Source organism: Parasteatoda tepidariorum, chromosome 10 (assembly GCF_982258835.1).
Source record: "Parasteatoda tepidariorum strain Cologne lab strain chromosome 10, Ptep-v5.0, whole genome shotgun sequence".
Classification (NCBI taxonomy): Eukaryota; Metazoa; Arthropoda; class Arachnida; order Araneae; family Theridiidae; genus Parasteatoda; species Parasteatoda tepidariorum.
The window spans coordinates 92,818,528-92,837,698 of record NC_141764.1 but is presented as its reverse complement, the minus strand read 5'-3'; the positions used below and the strand labels follow the sequence as shown (position 1 = coordinate 92,837,698).

Here is a 19,171-nt window from a genome sequence, read left to right as displayed (position 1 = left end):
TGTAATATAATATAACTAAGAGAAATGTTTTACCCATAAAGTGCATATTGCTGTTGGTGGATCAAAATAATAATAATAATTATTATTATTATTATTTGTATTTGAATTATTTTAATTGTTGTTCGAATTAAATCATTTTCAATTTTTCTACTCAATATTTAAAGGCACCTCAAACAGAATCGTAAGAAAACGACGTTTTATTTTCTTCTCTTTATTTACCCCACATTTCGTTGCCAAATGATACAAATTATGCCTGTACGAAAAAGAAATTAGAACGTGTTTTTTTTTTTTTTTTTTTTCCTTATAAGAATTAAAAACGCAATTCAAAGTCACTAAACACCGAAATATAGCAATCTTTTTTCTCAGAGATTTATTGCGATATTAATATTTCTATACGAAAATTTTCCATTTTCCCTCGAATACTTTTCATTTCAATTGAACGACTTTCTTACTCTAAAGAAACTAATCTTGACTCTAGTGCTGCCATCTCTTTTAATGATTTGATATTATTTTCTTTAGTGCTGCCATCTGCTTTATAATTGTGTCTATCATTTTCATTGAATTTTTTAATTTTATTCAGATTAATTGTTTTGTCATTTTCGTTACTATTTTGTAATCTATGAAACATGAAACTGCTTTCAATTTAATTTCTCAATATATTAATAGAACAAACAAAAAATGCAGAATAGATTAATCATATTTTTTACAAACAATTTTTTCTGTTCATAATTATTTCGGAATTTCTAATTTTAATTTTTTTAAGAGTAATAAAGAAATTTCATTTATTTTGGTAAGTTTGAGAAGCCCCCGGAAATAGGTAACATCTTTTGTAATGCCTGTCTATATCTAATAGTAACAAATCTGGCCACCTTTGACAGATATGGAGAAAAAAATTTATGTACATATTATGTATATGTGTTAAAATGTGAAATAACTTGCGTGTCTACTGAAGAAAAAGAAATAAATACAATCATACATATGGCTCTATATTATTTCTTATACCTGGATTTTAATTAATATGATTATGCCATTTTAAAACATATTTGGGAACAGAGACTGATTTATAAAACTTAAGAAGATGTTTAAGATGTTCAAGTTTTACATTGAAGCATTGAATTGAAAATGTTTCATTATTCGGAGAATTAAGAACATAGATTTTGAAATAAATTTCGAAAAAGGATCAACTATTTCGGAAATATATAATTACTTGTTCAGAAATCCAGGGAAATAAAATGCAATACCCGTACCAAATATACATATTGTTTGTATTCTAAATGCTTTTCATTGATTTATTAATTGAGAGAATTCTGATATACAAAGAGAACTAGACCTTCTGGTCATTTCAACTATTGTTTATTTAGAATTCGAACCTACAGTTCTTAAAGTGAGAGAAATCATCGGGTTTGTAACTAAATTCTCTTTGTATTTTAATATTAAATTTTTTTAACATATTGTTTTAGATCATTCGGAAGATAATGTTTTGTTCTACCAGAATATATTAGTTTTTTTTATCCTTGTTCGAATAAATTTAGATTAATTTTCAGTTTATTAAAATGGAATGTCAACTTCAGAAATATTAGCATTTCCGTCAACTCTTTCTCTTTGCTCAAGTACTTGATTAGTTATTTTTTTTTTTTTTTTAATAAACATTATGGGGGGCACAAAATCTGCTCATGAGATTGTGAGGGCTGAAAAAAACCGCTTGTGTGCGAAGTTTATTTTTGATTCTAAAGAAGCGCCTAGTTGTGCAGTTGAATTCATTAAAGACTGGTTAAAACCTCTTTGTACGAAAATTCGCTTCTAGCAGTACGGGAACTGTCACAGAAAATGAAATTTTCCCGCATTTGAATTATTAAAACATTTAAAAATAGCTGGAACATAATTTCTAAAATAATATTCGGAAAATTTACAAGTCCTTAGGCCCCATACCTTGTGATAAATCATTTGGTGAGGTCCTGGTCACGTATCCAAATGTCTAATGCCCTCTCTTAAATCAGCTCATGGATACAACAACAAAAAAATTTAAAAAATAAAATCGTGAAACAGAGGCCATTAAATGGTTTCAGATCTTGTGTTACAAACAAAACTAAGTAATTATTTGTATTTGGAAACGCCCCACTAGTCTGATTCCCCGGAATACCCAACCATAAATTAATTCTTACTTAAGGTTGTAATCTAGGGAGAAGAGAGAGAGGCTCTAACAGATAGCGTGTTCGAAAAGTATCACTGAGATAGAAAATGTAGTGTCTGTAAAAGTAACAGGGTACAATGTTAGACAATTCATTTAATAAATGGTGTATTGAGAACGAAAAATAACTTTAAGGTTACTCTACGTGACGCAAAATCATCTGCAGAGATTATTCCTGTCAAAGTGATAAACATTAACACGTGGTTCACTGCACGTAGACACCCACGTGTTCTATTACTCTCTCCCCCAAGTCTGGCATTTTTGGGATGTGGGGAAGTAATTCTAATTCTTCACGGAACATTATTTTTTTTTTTTTTTTCTTCTCATATCTCTTTTTTAGAATTCGGTTCTCAACGTTTTTCTTCATTATTCTTCGTTCGAAAAGGAAATAACAATTATTTTTAATGGGAAAAAATTAGTTTTCTAGTAAATATATTTCATTTAAGTTTGTATCGGTTTTTTATTGAAAAAAGCATTATGATTCTGGCATAGTTAACTTATTGTGTTGTAAACGAAGCTTAAAATAAATATTTCATTTCAAAATATTTAAAAATTAATATATATATATATAATTTTGCTTTCAAATAAAATAAAATTGTTATGAAATTTAAAAGTAATATTGAAAAATGAATAATAATTTTCAATTCAGCAAAATAAAACAGATCGAAACAAGTTTTGAAACAGTTTAGAAAGTTCTCGATTCAAAAATAATAATATAAGTCAAGCTTGGTTACTAAGTTTCTAACCTTCTCTCTCTTTGCATTTAACAATAAGACGCAAAAGCTGTTCAAAAAATATTTATCTTTTGGATCCGTAAGTTAATGCACACATCTGTAAGTTAAAGCTTTTCAAAACAACCAAAAATCGTAACACTTTTTTGTTGAAGTTGTACTTAATAACTTTGAAACGTTTTTCTTAAAATAAAACAAAATATATTATATTTTCGATATAAATAACTCTCTTCCTTTTTGTACTCCATAACCTTCATAAAAGTTATCTTAACCGAGTTTTGAAGTACTATCTAAAAAAATTTTTCCCTTTCATCACTTCACTTTAATGCAGCTGTGACCCTAAGAAAGTATCGTCTGCCGGCCCAGTAACCTATTTCGAAAATCGTCTGCTATAGATAAAGCAAGTATTTACCTAACAACTAAACTTTTGCTGGATAATCTTTTTAAATTTTTTTTATAGCTGAATGTAAATAAACCACACCTAGCTGAAACTGATGTGAGTAAATACCATTAACTTAAATTCATATTTTGGTGGGGTGATAGTGTCTTATGTTCATAAGTTCTGTAAGCCTAATAACCCTGAAGGCATTTTTAAGATGATAGAATGATGTCAATGTCCTTCCTTTTACGTTACAAGGATAGGCTTGGAAGGTTAAGGTTCAGATATCATATCCTCTATTTTCACTCCATCAATTAATTAAACTCAAATGTTTCGTGTCTAAATATATATAAATAGTATCTTAGAACTATAAGTTTAAAGATTTATTGCGAAAGAATACTTTATTCCCACGGTTTTGTTCTTTTACGTGAATTGTAGTTATCAAAATATTAGTTCTCACAATTTTCTTTACTAAATAAAGAAACGATCAACAACCATGCAAGTAAAATAAAATTAAAAAAAGTTAATTAAAATAAAGTACAAACTTTCGACTTTTGCGTTGAAATGAGAAATTAAAATTTTTCAACTGCTTTCAAATTAAATCTCTTATTTTAAGTTACGTATTTTTCGAAATTTAGAACTCATATATAAAGCTGCATTCTTAATACGACTAAAAATTCATCCTAATAGTATTCATACAAGATGTTTTCTTCTAATCATAAAAATAATTAAGATTAGTGTAATGAATTTTATATATTTAAAAATTCTATTTTATTTTATGATTGAATGTTTTACCATTTATATCTCCACTGTTTTTCATATACTTCACACACATTTCTATGGATGGTGTTTTCTACACTAGGAAACGCTGCAAGCTCCATATTGCCTATTTTTCCAGGTTACTGTTTCCGTAGTTTTTTAAAGCCATTTGGCTCGCAACGTGATCATTGTGTTTTGAGATTCTTGCAAACATGGTATTTGATTACTTATTACTTGTGTTTACAATGCTAGCAATATTGATGTTTACAATGCTAAAGGTCCTAACACTAACGTAAGATGGAGCACAGCTTGCAACAAGAACAAACAGTAATAAACAAATAGAAAGAGGCCATAAATCAGGACTGCCAATTATTCAGAATCTAGCAACCCTGCCACCATTTTTTAACAATATATCTATAAATAACTAAAACAAACTTTCACTTCAAACTCACCAGAATTACTTAATAACAATAATATCTTATGAAATACGGTAGATTTGAGCTCAGAAATTATCTAATTTACTTCTTTTTATTGAAAACAGAATTATCCGTTTGAAAATATCGCCTCGCAGAATAAGATGTAGTAAGCAGTTGCAAGCTTTCTAACCGGAACTAGAGCAGGTATTGAGCTCGAGATTGTTATAGTTGACATTTTATATTGAAAACACCATCCATCGTATTCTAAAAATTAATAAATAAATGAGAAAAAAAAGTAGACTCATATTAATTTTTAAAAGTAAATAGCTTTAATCAATAACCAAAAAAATAATTTCAGTAACCAAAGAACAATTTTAAACAATAACGGCCTTTCTTAGAAATCCACGGGACTCTCAGAGGAGACAGAAGACTCCTCTTCGAGGAGACACCTGAAACATGGGAAGATAGTACAAATGGTTATTGATTGTCTGATACCTGTCGCCTTCGAAGTCGCGAACGCGCGTCTTTACAATTTGACGCGACATGGTATGCCGATTTTGGAAAAAGATAACAAGCCGATGTTTTTCCTTTTTGTCTGCTATATTTGTTTCGCTTCTCAAGATGAAGAAAGAAAAGAAATCTTTAGAAAGTGGTTGACTTTTTTAAACTTGTTTTATTAGTTTCATAAACGAAAATTCGCAGCTAATTCATCTATCTGTTTATTACTTCCAAATTTAATATGTAAATATTTTTTATGTAGTTAATTCTAATTTGTAAGCTAACCCTAAATACTGCCTAACTTGACTTAAGCATGCATGATACAGAGTTTCCTTATCATTTTATTCTAAATAATTTTTTATAGTGTGAACATTTGCTTCCTTTTTAATATTGATCTCTGCCGTATATTTACTGCATCCAGTTGTACAACCGTTTATTCACTGCGTAATTAATATAGGAGATTTATTTTTTTAGAACCGAGGAAATAAAAAATAAAAATAAAAATTTTAAGGAATCATTCAACAGGGTTCAGACGACCTGTTTAATTTGTTATATCTCTTATTAAAGTTTTGTTTTTCAAAATGTTTTCCCTGACATGCCAAAATAGATTTTAAAAAAACACATGACATACAAAAAAAAAACACGTGACATTAAAAAATAAAAATAAATATTTCAAACTCGTTAGAAAGTTGAATGATTCATATATTTTACGCTTAATACGACTTGATGTATTGTTCCATGAAATAACAAAATTATTTACTTTAAATCTTTAAAAAAAAAAAAAAATAGAATTTTTTTTTTTAAAAAGTCTCAAATTTTTTTTTTTTAATATCTTTTCTCTAGAAAGCCAACACGATAACGAAAATAAAGGATTTATTAAGAATCATTAATTTTATTTCAATTTTTGAAAAAAAATTACTTCATTTTAAAAATATCGTTTTTCATATGCATTTTTTTTCCCTGCATTGTTTCCTAATGAAACTCGATTCCCACATTTTTGTATCTGTTTTTTCCTTTTTTCCGCCACTTACATGTTACCATAAAATTTAATGAGGAAAACTGAAAAAAAAAAAGAACAGTAAATAAGTTATTATTATTATTATGACGAATAAATAGGTCCTTATGATTATTATTTTTGGTCATTAGTTTAAATAAATACTACTATTTTACTCATAGCGAAAGATTCTATTTTTTCCTATAAATCTCCCTCTGACCGGATGAAATACTTTTTCCCATCTGTAAGTGGATAAGTGTCGGTATCTTTGTTCGGCTCCAGGTAAACGATGACTTTCATGAGGAAGTGCCTATGGTGATTTCTCTGAAGTGGTTTCAGGGACTTTTCATTCATGTAATTCTCGAAACAGTTACAATCAGGGTTTACGACAAGAAGCATACAGTCGCCATCACCAGGTGAGATCGGGACGAACTAGGAATTCTCCTTATTTGTCTTCTAGTGATGGATTGTTTTACAAAGTATTTACTACTCTACCTTTCTAAAGATGTTTCACCAAAGGATGAAATTTTGCTTATAAAAATATTACAGGCTTGCTTATACTTTAGAGCAGTGGTTTTCACGTGGTGTTCCACGTAACTTCGAACATTTTTAAAACAATTTTTTTCCAACGTTTTTGAAGCTTGTAATTTTATTTAGATCCAATCCAATAATACATTATTTACTCAATATTTAGGTAGCCTTTACGATATTATTTAAAGCAAAATGCTAAGAAAAAAGAAATAGCTAATTTTTTTGAAGGAAAAAAAATGCATAATTTTTCAAATAGCAATGTACTGTATAAATTATGAAAAAGACTTGAATCTATAAAATACTTTATCAGTACTTGAATCGCACTTAACAAACCGAAATTAAATAACTCGATTGATAAACAAGAAGCATGTTTCCCTACTGCATTTTCAACCTTTATAGCAGTTCTTTTTAGTTTTCACTACTGCGTAAAAAACTATCTTTTTCATTCATTTTCAACTTATGTCAAGCACCAAAAACAAATTCATAACAAAACTAGATACAGCTCCAGGACGGTGAATTCTACTGTCGGATACAAAATCTAATTTAAGATTATTAATTATGAAACGGTGAAAAAATTTCATTTTTCTCATTAAATATTTTCAAAATACGATAAAATTTTATAGGTTAATACGTTCACAATTGTCTTTATATGCTTTATTTATAAAGTCGCGGTTCCGTCGTAAGAACGTTAATCATTTTGATTTTCACAGTCGTAAAAAATTGGGAGCCGCTGCTTTAGGATCCTTAATCTTGATCTTTAAATTTCATTTTAACTGATGACTGAATGAATTAAAAAAATGAACAATTTAATTTAAAAAAATCGTTCAACTTGATATAATTCGAAATATCAATACTTCATAAATATTTATTTTAAAATTATTATATAAAGCCAACAGACACACTATAGTTTCGGTTCTATACTGAAGAGCCTTCATCCATGTCCCAAAACAAAATAAAACAGAGAAACATAGAAATGTAAAAGCAGCGAGAAATGCACTTATGGACCAAAACATATTATGGATTGTCTTGGAATTGTTTTAGATTATATGTTAACTTGTTACAGGCTAACTTGTTATTGGTGGTCTTTAAATTTTTGGTTTAATTTCTCTCAACTCAGATTTTTTTATTTCCATCAAATCAGTCAAGTTTTACGTCTAAGATCAATTTAAATAGTAGTTTTATCGCAATATCAATAAGAATATGGCCAGCTTGTTAAGTTTTTATTAACTTTAATTTATACACATTCAGAAAATATTTTATCAATAACAATTATTAAAATTCCCTTTTTAATTTATTAACTAATGTTCATTTATTTATTTTTCCGTATAGTAATTCGTGTCTAGTCCATATTTCATTTAACACTTCTACTCTATGCCTCATTTTCAATTTTTCCAAACGAGACAAACATCTCCAGACAAGAATTTTTTTCTTCCCCTTTTAATAATTTCCCAGTTGATATCAAAACAATATTAACTTGCACAATATTATTGAAAAAATTGAGGCCTAAGCGCTAAACAAGTACTGAATTTTCAAAATAATAATATCCAGCTCTATTGTTTATGCAAACCCACTAACTCAAGTTGAGATGTTTACATCTCTGCTTAGGGGGGAGGGGTAAAAAAAGCTGATATCAGCATCCCCCTCTTTGTACCTGAGATTAGATTAATAGCTCCTTCTTACACGCGCTGAAGCACCTATTGAGCACTCCCCTGTCCCCCACTTCCAAAAGGTGGGGAGCAGTATCTCTTCCTAGGATCAGCATGTCTTCCCTAAACTGACAACCATTTCAGCTTTTCTGCGAAATTTCAGTAAAGAAATTTTTGTTGGTGCACCTCTGTCTTCACACCCATGAATTCGGATGAGAGAGAAGATGTTTATTTATGTTTACCAGCGTATAATATTCTTGGCGTTCCATCTTATTTGGCATATCAGGTCGAGACATCTATGTTTTATTCAATTTAGTTATTTTCATATTTAGGTTTCTTTTTTAGTTCGCTGCTAAAGAGTACTTATTCGAAATTGACGTGACCTGCTATGTCCTGGATCCAATTTCCAATTATATGCGGGTGTTTGTTTACTATTTGAAAACGAAGAAATTTGTTGTGTTCAGCTGTTCAGATTAAAAGAAAAATAGGTTTTATAAATCTAGTCCTTTTTTTCCGTCCGTAGTTAAATTAAAAATACAGGTTACATAAACTGTTATCTAAATTAAAAGTCATTAACTGCCAAACATTTCTTTATACTTATAAGAAAGTTAATGGTATTTATCGGTTAATGATATCTCACATCAGTTTCAGCTAAGTGCGGTTCATTAGCATCCAACCATGAAAAAAATTTTGAAAAAGATTATCCAGCAAAAGTTTAGTTGTCAGGTTAATACTTGCTTTACCTTTAGCAAACGATTTTTCGAAATGATCGGTTTCGAATGATTCGATTTTGGGCCAGCAGACGATACTTTACAAGATTTCTGGAATTTTGAAATAATAAGTTTAATAGATATCAACTCTATAGCAAACCAAAAAAAAAAAAAATTATTTTTAAAAAAATGATGGCATGTTAAAGTAATAGTCAAAGTTTGAAAATGCAAACAATTATTTAAAGGGTAAAATTCAAAAAGATGGCGCTGTATGCAATCATAAGTACTTTTTAACGAATGTAAAATTTAAATTTAAAGTAATAGAAAGAGAAGAAAACTGTCATTTATCATATCCTTGTAACGACTATTCCTCAAAAGTGTATTATGATCTTTTTATAACGTCTGTTTCTTGTACGCATATTATTAAACAGTTGTAACGACAGTTTCTTATAATTGCCTAATTATATCGCTATTACAACTATTGTTTATAATTGGGCCATTATTTCGTTACGATGACTGTTTTTCTTAATGCGAAATACTTGGATTTCAATTTTATAGAGATGTCCTCGATATTGTCTAAGTTCTCTATGTATTGAATTTTAGTAATAGTTAAAAAACTGTCCGACAGCCATTTAAGTCACACAAACCACCATGAGTGTGAATTCGGGACATTAAAGTATCGTAGGCTGCAGAAATAGAAATATTAAGAATATTTCTATTTCTGCCGGGAGAAACGATAGAAAACTTGTTTTTTTTTATTTATTCATTTATTTTTTTTATTTCTACAATCATTTTAGAAAGGATCAATAATAAGTATAAATAATTATTTCGTAACCAAATTTTTATTTCTATAAAAATATAAAAATATTCTTATTTCATGCGTTGCATATAACTAACTATTCAACACTACCTGAACTATCACTTAGGACTACCTAACAAAATGAATCTAAATAAATACAGAACGTATAACTCATTATTTAACACTACTGTAATTATTTAATACTTAAGACAATCTAACAAAATAAATCTAAAACAAATACTTAACTTTCTTCTTCTTTCAAAGCACTACAGCTTTTCACAGTTCAAGGCCGCCCCAAGTAGTCTTTGCCATCCTAACAAAATATATTATATACGACTTTAGTGTTGCTTGCGGGAATCGAACACTGGTCCTGGGTTTAATCTGGGGCCGGGCAAGGTTGACTCAGCCTTGCATTCCTTCAGTGGATCGATAAAATGAGTACCTTGCATGCTTTGGGACAAAACACTGAAGGTTCCGTGTTCGGTTGACCACCGAACATCTGTGCAAGGTCAAGAAAACTGAGATAGGCACAGTAGGCCTTGGCCCTCTTTGGACTGTCGCGCCACTGAATTTAGTAGTTGTAGTTTAATTAAGTTAGTGTTGCCAATTTAAATAGAGAAATACACTCGTTTTTGGTGCCACATAAGAGGAATATATATATAGATGACGACTGTTTCTTAATAGTTTATCGTTATGTCGTTATAATGACTGTTTCTGATAAGTGCGTCATTATATCGTCAGAGAACCGGTTTGTACACGCTCTACTCGTCGTTGTAATGATCGTTTTGCATAAAATGTATTTTTATATCGTTATATTGACAATTTCTTTATAAGTGCATTATTATATCGTTTATAATGATATGTTTAAGTGCATCGTTATATCTTAATAATAAACATATAATTTTTCTTTCTTCCTAGGCCTTGCAGTCCGAGTAGACCGGAGGCTGTGTCGTTTCAGAAAAAGCATCACCTATGGGGCGACGACAACTATCGGGTTTTCATCATGGAAAGTCCTGTCCATTTCACAATGGGTGTACAAAAACAGGACAGACATTTATTCTTATTCAACGATCTGCTGCTTGTGGCCAAGCCGAGATCTGGTGGCACATACAAACTAAAAGAAAAAATACGCATGAGCGAGATGTGGTTATCGCAGTGTTTAGGAGATGTATGCGAGTCCATTAAATCACCAGCTACGGCATTCGTTATTGGGTGGCCAACAACGAACGTCGTTGTCACTTTTAGGTAAGAGAATTTTCATCATACTTTTTATTTTTTAACCGTTGTTGAACCCACTTCTTTGGGTTTATGACTACCAATGTTCCACCAGTCCGTAGCCTTGTAATTTTGAACCCAATACAGAAGAAAGGGGAGAGAAATTTGCCTTCCTGGAGGACTTTTTGATGGAACTAACCCGCATTTGTGTTACACGGTGAGGAAAATCACGGAAACCTCCCACGGTTAGCCTGACGGTAAGGGGACTCTAACCCATGAACCGCCTACCACTGAGGATACTTTACACCAGTCCCTCACACAGTAGAGTAATTTACTATTTAATCATTGAAAGAGTGCTACAGTTTTATGTATCAAAATTTTAATTTACATGGTTTCTCGAAGCACTTTCGCCAACCAAAATATTTATTAAAAAAAACACACAGTTTAAGTGCCTTACACTTGCAGCAAAGCTATAACTTTAAAACTATATATGACATCCTGCCGTGAAGAATTATCTAGACAAACAAATGACTTAAATATTTAAAAGTTTTTAAACTTCTTTTTATTTAAAAAAATCGCCAATTTGTCGATATTTCGAAACAAAAATTAAAATTATCAAAATCAATGCCTTATTCCTTTGTTTTGCAAGTTTTTATAAATCATGCAGAATCGGAATAAGTTTTAAAACGTTTAAAAATTAGACCAGAAGCGCTTTTTTAAATTTCTCAAATCTGTAACTTTTCTCCATGTTGACTTTTCCCGCCATTTTAAGAACTAGCATAGGCGCGATGGCTAAAGAAAAGCTAAACCTCAACGTTTTCCTGGAAAACTAAAATTTCTATATTTTTGATCCAATCATTAATTGCAAATTCGTCTTAAATCTTAGTTTACAGAGCAAATCTCTTTGTCTAGCTCAAAAAAAAAGGCGATAAAACGTGTCGCCATCCAATTTACTTATTAGATACTTAGCTGTCTGAAAAGATAATAAGATTTCTTGCACTAATCCTGCGAAATCCGATCGCCGAGTGCGAAAAGCGACTTTGCAGCATGGAGCTAGGAGCTTTGCAGGTATCCGTCTTTGCGGTACTGATACTTTCAATTTTGCCGATATCGCTTTTGATGTATCGGATGCAAAGAAAACAGCTTACTCATTATGATGAAATTTAATGTGTGTATTGTAAGAGATATTGAACAATAATACAGCTCAAATTTTTTTCAATCTTAATATGATGCCAAGTTAAACCATATTATCGCACTTGAACGGAAAAGAGTTATTTTACCTTAACCTTTCAATGCAGAATTTTTATTAAACATATGTTTCATACTTTTTTCATTATTTTGTGTTAATTTAGGTCAAAATAAGTGGAAAATATTATGCTTAGCCTTTTAATAATTTATGGTTATGAATTGTAGCATGAAACGCTAGTGTCTTTATCTGCGTTAAAGGTAAAATTTCCAAACACGGCTCACTTCCAAAAGAATTTTTTTTTTACTTATCTTCAAGTTTTCACTTATTTACTGTTATTTAGATCTAATAGAAACAGTTTTTAATTGAAATTTCTTTAATTTACAAAATCAATTATTGACAATTTTTTTAATATAAATGTTTAAAAAAAAATTCTAACTACCTTTTTCGGTTTTTATATTTTATTACGGGTTCGATTTTTATATTTTATTCGGTTATTTTTAATAATTCCGATAATCTAAAATTTTTTTTTTTAGAAACTATTAGATTGTTTTTTATAATCAAATTATACCAAAATATTTTTATACTTGTAATTAGAGCGTCAGAATAAAATATATATAAAAGGGACACCAGTGTCTCATCTGCATCAAAGGGTTAAGATTGCGCAGTATTACAGTTCAACTCTGAATTGATTTTTCTGCAATCGCAATGAGGCCGCTCCAGTTAACACCATTTTATGAATATTTTTATCGTTATTGTGTGAACATATAGAAAGTCATAATATAGAAGAAATTCGAACAAGTATTGTAAATGGATCCGCAGTGATTCAGGATATGGAGCACTTGCCTCCCAATGAGGTGAAACAGGTTCGAATCCGAAAGGTGGCTGGTTGATACGAATTCTGCTTCCAACTTGCACAGACCACGGTACTGAAGTAAATAATGCTCAGTGGCAGACGGAACATAGGCTAATATTCTCTTGCCGTTGGGCTAAACGTGGGAGATTTTCGTATTTTTCCTCTCCGTGTAACGCAAACGCAGATTAATTCCATCAAACAGTCCTCTACGAAGGCTGGTTTGTCCCAATGCTTGATCCAGAAGTTCCCTTGTTTTCTGGGTTGGGTTCAAAATGACAAGACTGCGGATTTGAACATTAATAGTCGCAAACTCAGCATACGTGTCCAACGTGGTTTATAAAATTAAATATATATTGTAAATGGTTATGACGCTATTGGAAGTATTAAAATCTTAATTATCAATGTATTACATAGGCAATAGAGTAGAAACTTCTTTACGGGTTTAGGGGTTAGTTAAAACGAGTCTTAAATATTTTACAGAAATTTGAAATACTTTATGTGACTTCAAAGCGTAAATATTAGGTAGTTATCTTTTACGGAATCCCCCCCCCCTTTGTTAAAAACACAGAAATGATTTATCGTAAATTTTTTTAGATAAATCAACGAGTCTATTTATATAAAAAAAAAATCTTTTCAACGAGACAAATATATGATTTTATATTTTACCAAATCGACCACATTCCGAACTAATTGTATTCCTATTAGTTTATCTAATCTGTATAGACAAAAGCTTAATGGAATGTAGACATTATATACCTCAAGTAAATAATAACAAAAATAATTGTTTTACGCATTTTTTCCTATTTTATTCAACGACACAGTGACCCAGTGTCGGGGTGTAGGTGGTACACACAAGACAAATTCTTCAGCAAAGCGATTACAAAAATGGGACCCACTAATCGGAATTCTTATAGTAAATAATGAAAAATAGACTCCCTTATTTTTAAAAATGCCAATCTTCCTATCAAAGAACAACTAAATAAGAGATAGGAGAATCGTTTATAAGGAGGTAGTCGGTCTGTCGGGAGTCTTGTCTTGATATCTCTTAAAAGATTCTCTTCTTCCTGACTAACAAAAGAATTTTTTCTAGAGTTCGTAGGGAAGATGTATGTAAATATACTTTCCGATTTTCCTTAGGAGACATTTTCTCGCATTCCAATTTTTTTTTAAAAAAACTCTTTTTTAATAATATTTTTAAAAAATTGAATTTGTAAATCGCCCAAAAGTATTATTTTGCTTAGTAAAAAAAATCTTTTTGTCAATACACCAACGTGTTAGGTTTTATTTATAATTTTTTTTTATTGGGAGTTTACATAGCTAAATTTTTCCTCAAGTTCGAAGGAAAGATTTATTCCTTAGGAGTTTTCTTTCCCGATTTTCCTCAGTCGGCATCTTAAAACATTTTGAACTTAACTCTTTTTTTAATAATATTATTAAAAAATTGAATTTGTAAATCGCAAAAAAGTTATTATTTTACTGCGTAAAAAAATTCTTTTTGTCAATTCACCAACGTCGTAAGTTTTGTTTATAAATTTTCTAATAGGAGTTTACATAGCTAAATTTTCCCTCTAGTTCGTAAGAAAGATTTATTCCTTGGGAGTTTTCCTTTCCCATTTTCCTCGGGCGGCATCTTCATGCATTTTGAATTTAAAAACTCTTTTTTTAAAAAGATTTAAAGAAAATTGAATTTGTAAATCGCCAAAAAGTTTTTTACTTAGCGAAAAAAAAAAAAAAATCTTTTTGTCAATACACCAACATTTTAGGTTTAATTTATAAATTTTCTAATGAGAGTTTACATAGCTAAATTTTCCCTCTAGTTCGTAAGAAAGATTTATTCCTTAGGAGTTTTCCTTTCCGATTTTCCTCGGGCGGAATCTTCATGCATTTTGAACTTTAAAACTCTTTTTTAATAATATTTTTACAAAATTGAATTTGAAAATCACCAAAAAATTATTATTTTACTTAGTAAAAAAAATCTTTTTGTCAATACACCAACGCTTTAGGTTTTATTTATAAATTTTCTAATGGGAGTTTATACAGCTAAATTTTTCCACAAGTTCGTAGGAAAGATTTATTCCTTAGGAGTTTTCCTTCCCGAATTTCCTCAGGAAGCATCTTCATGCATTTTGAAGTTTCTCGAATTCGAATATTGTCTGACAATAAATGGCTATTTTTTTTATACAGCAATAAGATATTTTTACGTAACATCCTTGAATCAATCACTGCTGTATAGACAGCTAATAAAACATTTCTAGGGAGAAAAAAAAAACTAAATGAAAAAAGGTATAATTTAAACCATTTTGTATTTATAGTTCTTTCGTATTCCAATTATCGAAAATAGTTATAACAATTTGCACTCTGACACATTATTAACCATGTAGGAAATATTACACTGGAATTTTAAAGAGTTCGAAAGTAGGTAAATATAAATATCTTAAATAAAAACCATGTGAAACTGTTTAAAAAAAAAAAAAAAAAAAAAAAAAAACTATCCTCACCACACAAAAAATCCTTTTTTTTAAAAAAATAGTAATTCGTTATTTTTTTGTGTGAGAAATAATTAATAATAATGAAAGATGTAAATGGACTTTTAGATACTTATTAAAATAACTATTTATAAAAAAATTTTATATTAAAAAGCATTAATTATGCTTTAAAATAAATCTTTTAATAAGGTTTCTCTACCCTGACTTTATCATACCACCTTGAAAAGTTGAAAATTTCGCTCATTCCTAACTGCATTTGTCATGAAATATTTTTAATATTCAGTCATCATTTTCCCACGCTTATTCTACATTATTATAAAAGAATTTCACTACTATAGATCCATCAATGTATGAGAATACCACTTCTTAAAGGTGGTATTTTCCCAAAATACTCTTATCAATTGAAATTCGTAATTTCTAACTCTTCAGGGGTTCTTTTCCTCTGTCTCAAAATTTCAACTGCTTCTGTTCTCTGAACAAAGCAACAATACAGTCCCGTTATTCAGAAATTTGCAATATCACGATTAGCCTTATCCTCACTCCAATGCAAAATAGATATGTAAAAGTTGAACTGAGTCACACTTGCATTCCAAAGTTCGATGTCGCGGGTGAAGAAAACGATACGTGTGGAAGGGAGGGTTCGACCTTTCTATCCAACCCACCAACCCTTCAGGGATTTGACAGATCCTCTCCGACCCCCTACCCTGCACCTGTAACAACAGAGGGGGTGCCTTCTTTCTTCAGTTTGTGGAGGTGTTTCTTCATGGATGCACTACACTCCGGAGAGAAAAATAAAGGAAGAAGTTTGTGATTCAAGTTGACTTATTCTCTATGTTGTGCTACTGACTCCTTATAACTTGTGGATATATTTTGGTGCTTTTTTTTAAAACATGCATTTTACAAGTCCTCCGTTTTTGAAGATTAGAAGCTATTTTAAACGGTAAAGTTATTCGCATAATATATATATATATTTCTTTAATTACCAAACAGTTTAATTATTATCAAAAATTGTTATAATACGTGACTGCGTAGCAAATCATCTTGCTTTGTTTATTTATTACAATTGCTTCTTGAAACAGTTTGTTACTGTTTTATAAACCAGGTAAATCTCTTAGTTAACTTTTTTTTAAAATTATTAATAGATTTTTAATTATCATTGTTTGTTTGCTAATTAATTTCGGAAAAAATTTAATAGAATCCAAGAAACAAGACATTAATTTACTTGATTAAAAACCTCATTCGCTTCAGAAATATATAAATAGGAATTTATAAATTTTTGAGGAGGATATTTCCTATTTATATATATATTTTTAAAGCGAATAAAGTTTTTTTTAATTAAGCAATATCTTACCTCTTCAGTTTCTTGGGATTATTTATTTTAAGACATTAATTTGTTTATTTGTTGCTGTTGTTTTCTTAAAAGATTTCAAGTATTACTGTTTTGTGATCTAGAAAAAAGATCTCACATAATTCTTATCATTTTAAAATATGAATATATTATTAATTATTCTTAATTAGTTGAATAATCAGTTATGTAAATTAATCAGTATTATATGTGCTTAAACATATTACTTAGCATATTTATTATTTTCTCTAAATATTTTTTTTTTCTATATTGTAAAATTAAAAAAAATATTTTTCTTAATTATTAATGGATTATAAACGGTAAAATTATACATATGTATTTTTTTAATCAAAATTCAGTTTAATTATTCTAAAACTTGTTATAATACGTGACTAAACAGTAGTTGCTTCTTAAAATAGTTTGTTACTGTTTTGAAAACTAGGTCAATGTCTTACTTAATTAACTTTTTAAACTATCAATAGATTTTTAATTATTTTTATTAGCTAACTAAATTTCTGAAAATAGTTTAGTAGAGTTTGTAACCAAGCAACACGGCATTAATTTATTTGTTTGATGCAGTTGTTTCTTAAAATTTTGGGGTATTACTGTTTTTCGGTTGAGAAGAAAGATTTCACATAATTCTTATCATTTTAAATTAGGAATCAATTCTTATTTATTATAATTGTCCAATAAGTTTTGTAAATTAAACAATATTATCTGAGATGAAACTTATTACTTAGAATATTTATTATTTTCTCTAAATAAATTCGTAACTATTCTTATTTATTTTTATTGGTTTTCTGCAGTTTCTATTAACTTGTGTGACATCGCTGCGCAATAAGTTTATCGATATAAATACATGAAATAATTTAACATCAATTATTAAATTTCGGTTGGTTTATATTTTGTGGGTTACTCTACATGAGTGATTACGTTGCTATGTTTGAATAGGCAACAAATGATTGTGTTGGATTGTTAGACCGTTCAAATGTTAAGTAATCATGTTCTTTGGAAATTTCAATCCCCCTTGTTGTCGAAACAAGCTTAAATGGACTTTGATGGCTTTCATTTTTAACTTTGATGGCTTTCATTTTTAACATTTTTATAAATTTTAATTTAGCTCTTTATACAGGTTGTTTGCTTGCTAATGAGGGAGTTAACCTATTGATTTATATTTGCCGTTTTTATAGATAATGTGCTTATGTGATTAAATTAGAAAATCTTTGACATTATTCTGTCAATTATTTTTTGCGTAGATACGAAATTTTGTTGTTATTTCAATAATAATTTATTACTTGTTTTGCGAGTTATTTATTGCCTATTATTACCTGTTTTGAGAATAATTAATTGCTTATTATTATTTGGGGGGGGGAAACTTAAAATTGTTAATGTTTAGAAACAATTGTTTAGATTTTAATGAAAAGTTCATTATCTTCACCATCTTAGCTTTTGTATTGATGAATGGATTTGTTTTAAACCAGAAATGTAATGGATTTGTTTAAATGGATTTTGAATTTGTTAAATAGTATCTCTTTTCATTTTTTCTTTTAAAAAAATATCTGAAAATATAGTATGATATCGTTAACATGAATTGCTTTTAACGCGATCTGCACTTTTATTTTCTTTTTCAATCTAACAATTAGAATCAATTTTTTCCTATTGTCATATTAATGAGAAGAAAAAAAAGATAAAGCAGTTAATAGGCGAATGTTGTTAATTAAACCACGAGCTTAATTCAAATAAGTAGTGTAACATTTTTAAGCGTATTTGTGCTCGTCCACCTTTGGTTTCTTGTTATTTGTTGATTTAAAATAATGTTCTATTGTCTAATTTTTGAAACCTTCTCAACGGAAATCCGCTCTTACAATTAAGTCACATGCATTCAATAAATTTGTAATTTCAAGCCAATAATGTAGAAGTCGAAATTTTTCAATAATATTTTAAAAATGAGAAATTAACTGTAAACCCTCTGTAAAAAATATTGCCTGGAATTTTTTTTATTCTTTTACTTGAAACATTTTAAAATTTCATAAATTATGTATTATTTTTAAACTATGTATTATAAAATACTTTTTGACTACAAGTACCGAGTATCGTAATGAATTAAAATATAAATAAAGGGGAAAGGAGTTATGATACTACTTAAAATCAGAACTGAAAATTGAAAGTATACAAGGAAAATTCATCTAAAAAGTTTTATTTGAATCAATATCAGGATACTTAATTTTATTATTAATCTCCTAAATGAGTTCTCATTTAAAACAATATTTAATTTCTGTATAACATTTAACGTTTTTAAATTTGAAATTAAATTTTTTCTAATTTATTATACTTTTGTTTGTAAAATTTAACAGTTTTTTATATTTTCTATGGAAAGTACGAACTATTTTATACAATCCCGCAACTATCGATTTAATTTCATTCATTATTTA

At 29.1% G+C, this 19,171-nt stretch overlaps 1 protein-coding gene across 3 annotated transcripts in view; it reads left to right on the top strand.

The window, feature by feature from the left end:
- Positions 1-19,171, top strand: part of LOC107440570 (uncharacterized) — a 471,595-nt gene that overhangs the window by 438,140 nt on the left and 14,284 nt on the right. For all 3 annotated transcript variants that reach the window (XM_087153352.1, XM_087153353.1, XM_043043459.3), the window contains one exon: positions 10,570-10,896. In XM_087153352.1, the coding sequence (XP_087009478.1) occupies positions 10,570-10,896 (327 nt within the window). The remainder of the gene's footprint in view (positions 1-10,569; positions 10,897-19,171) is intronic.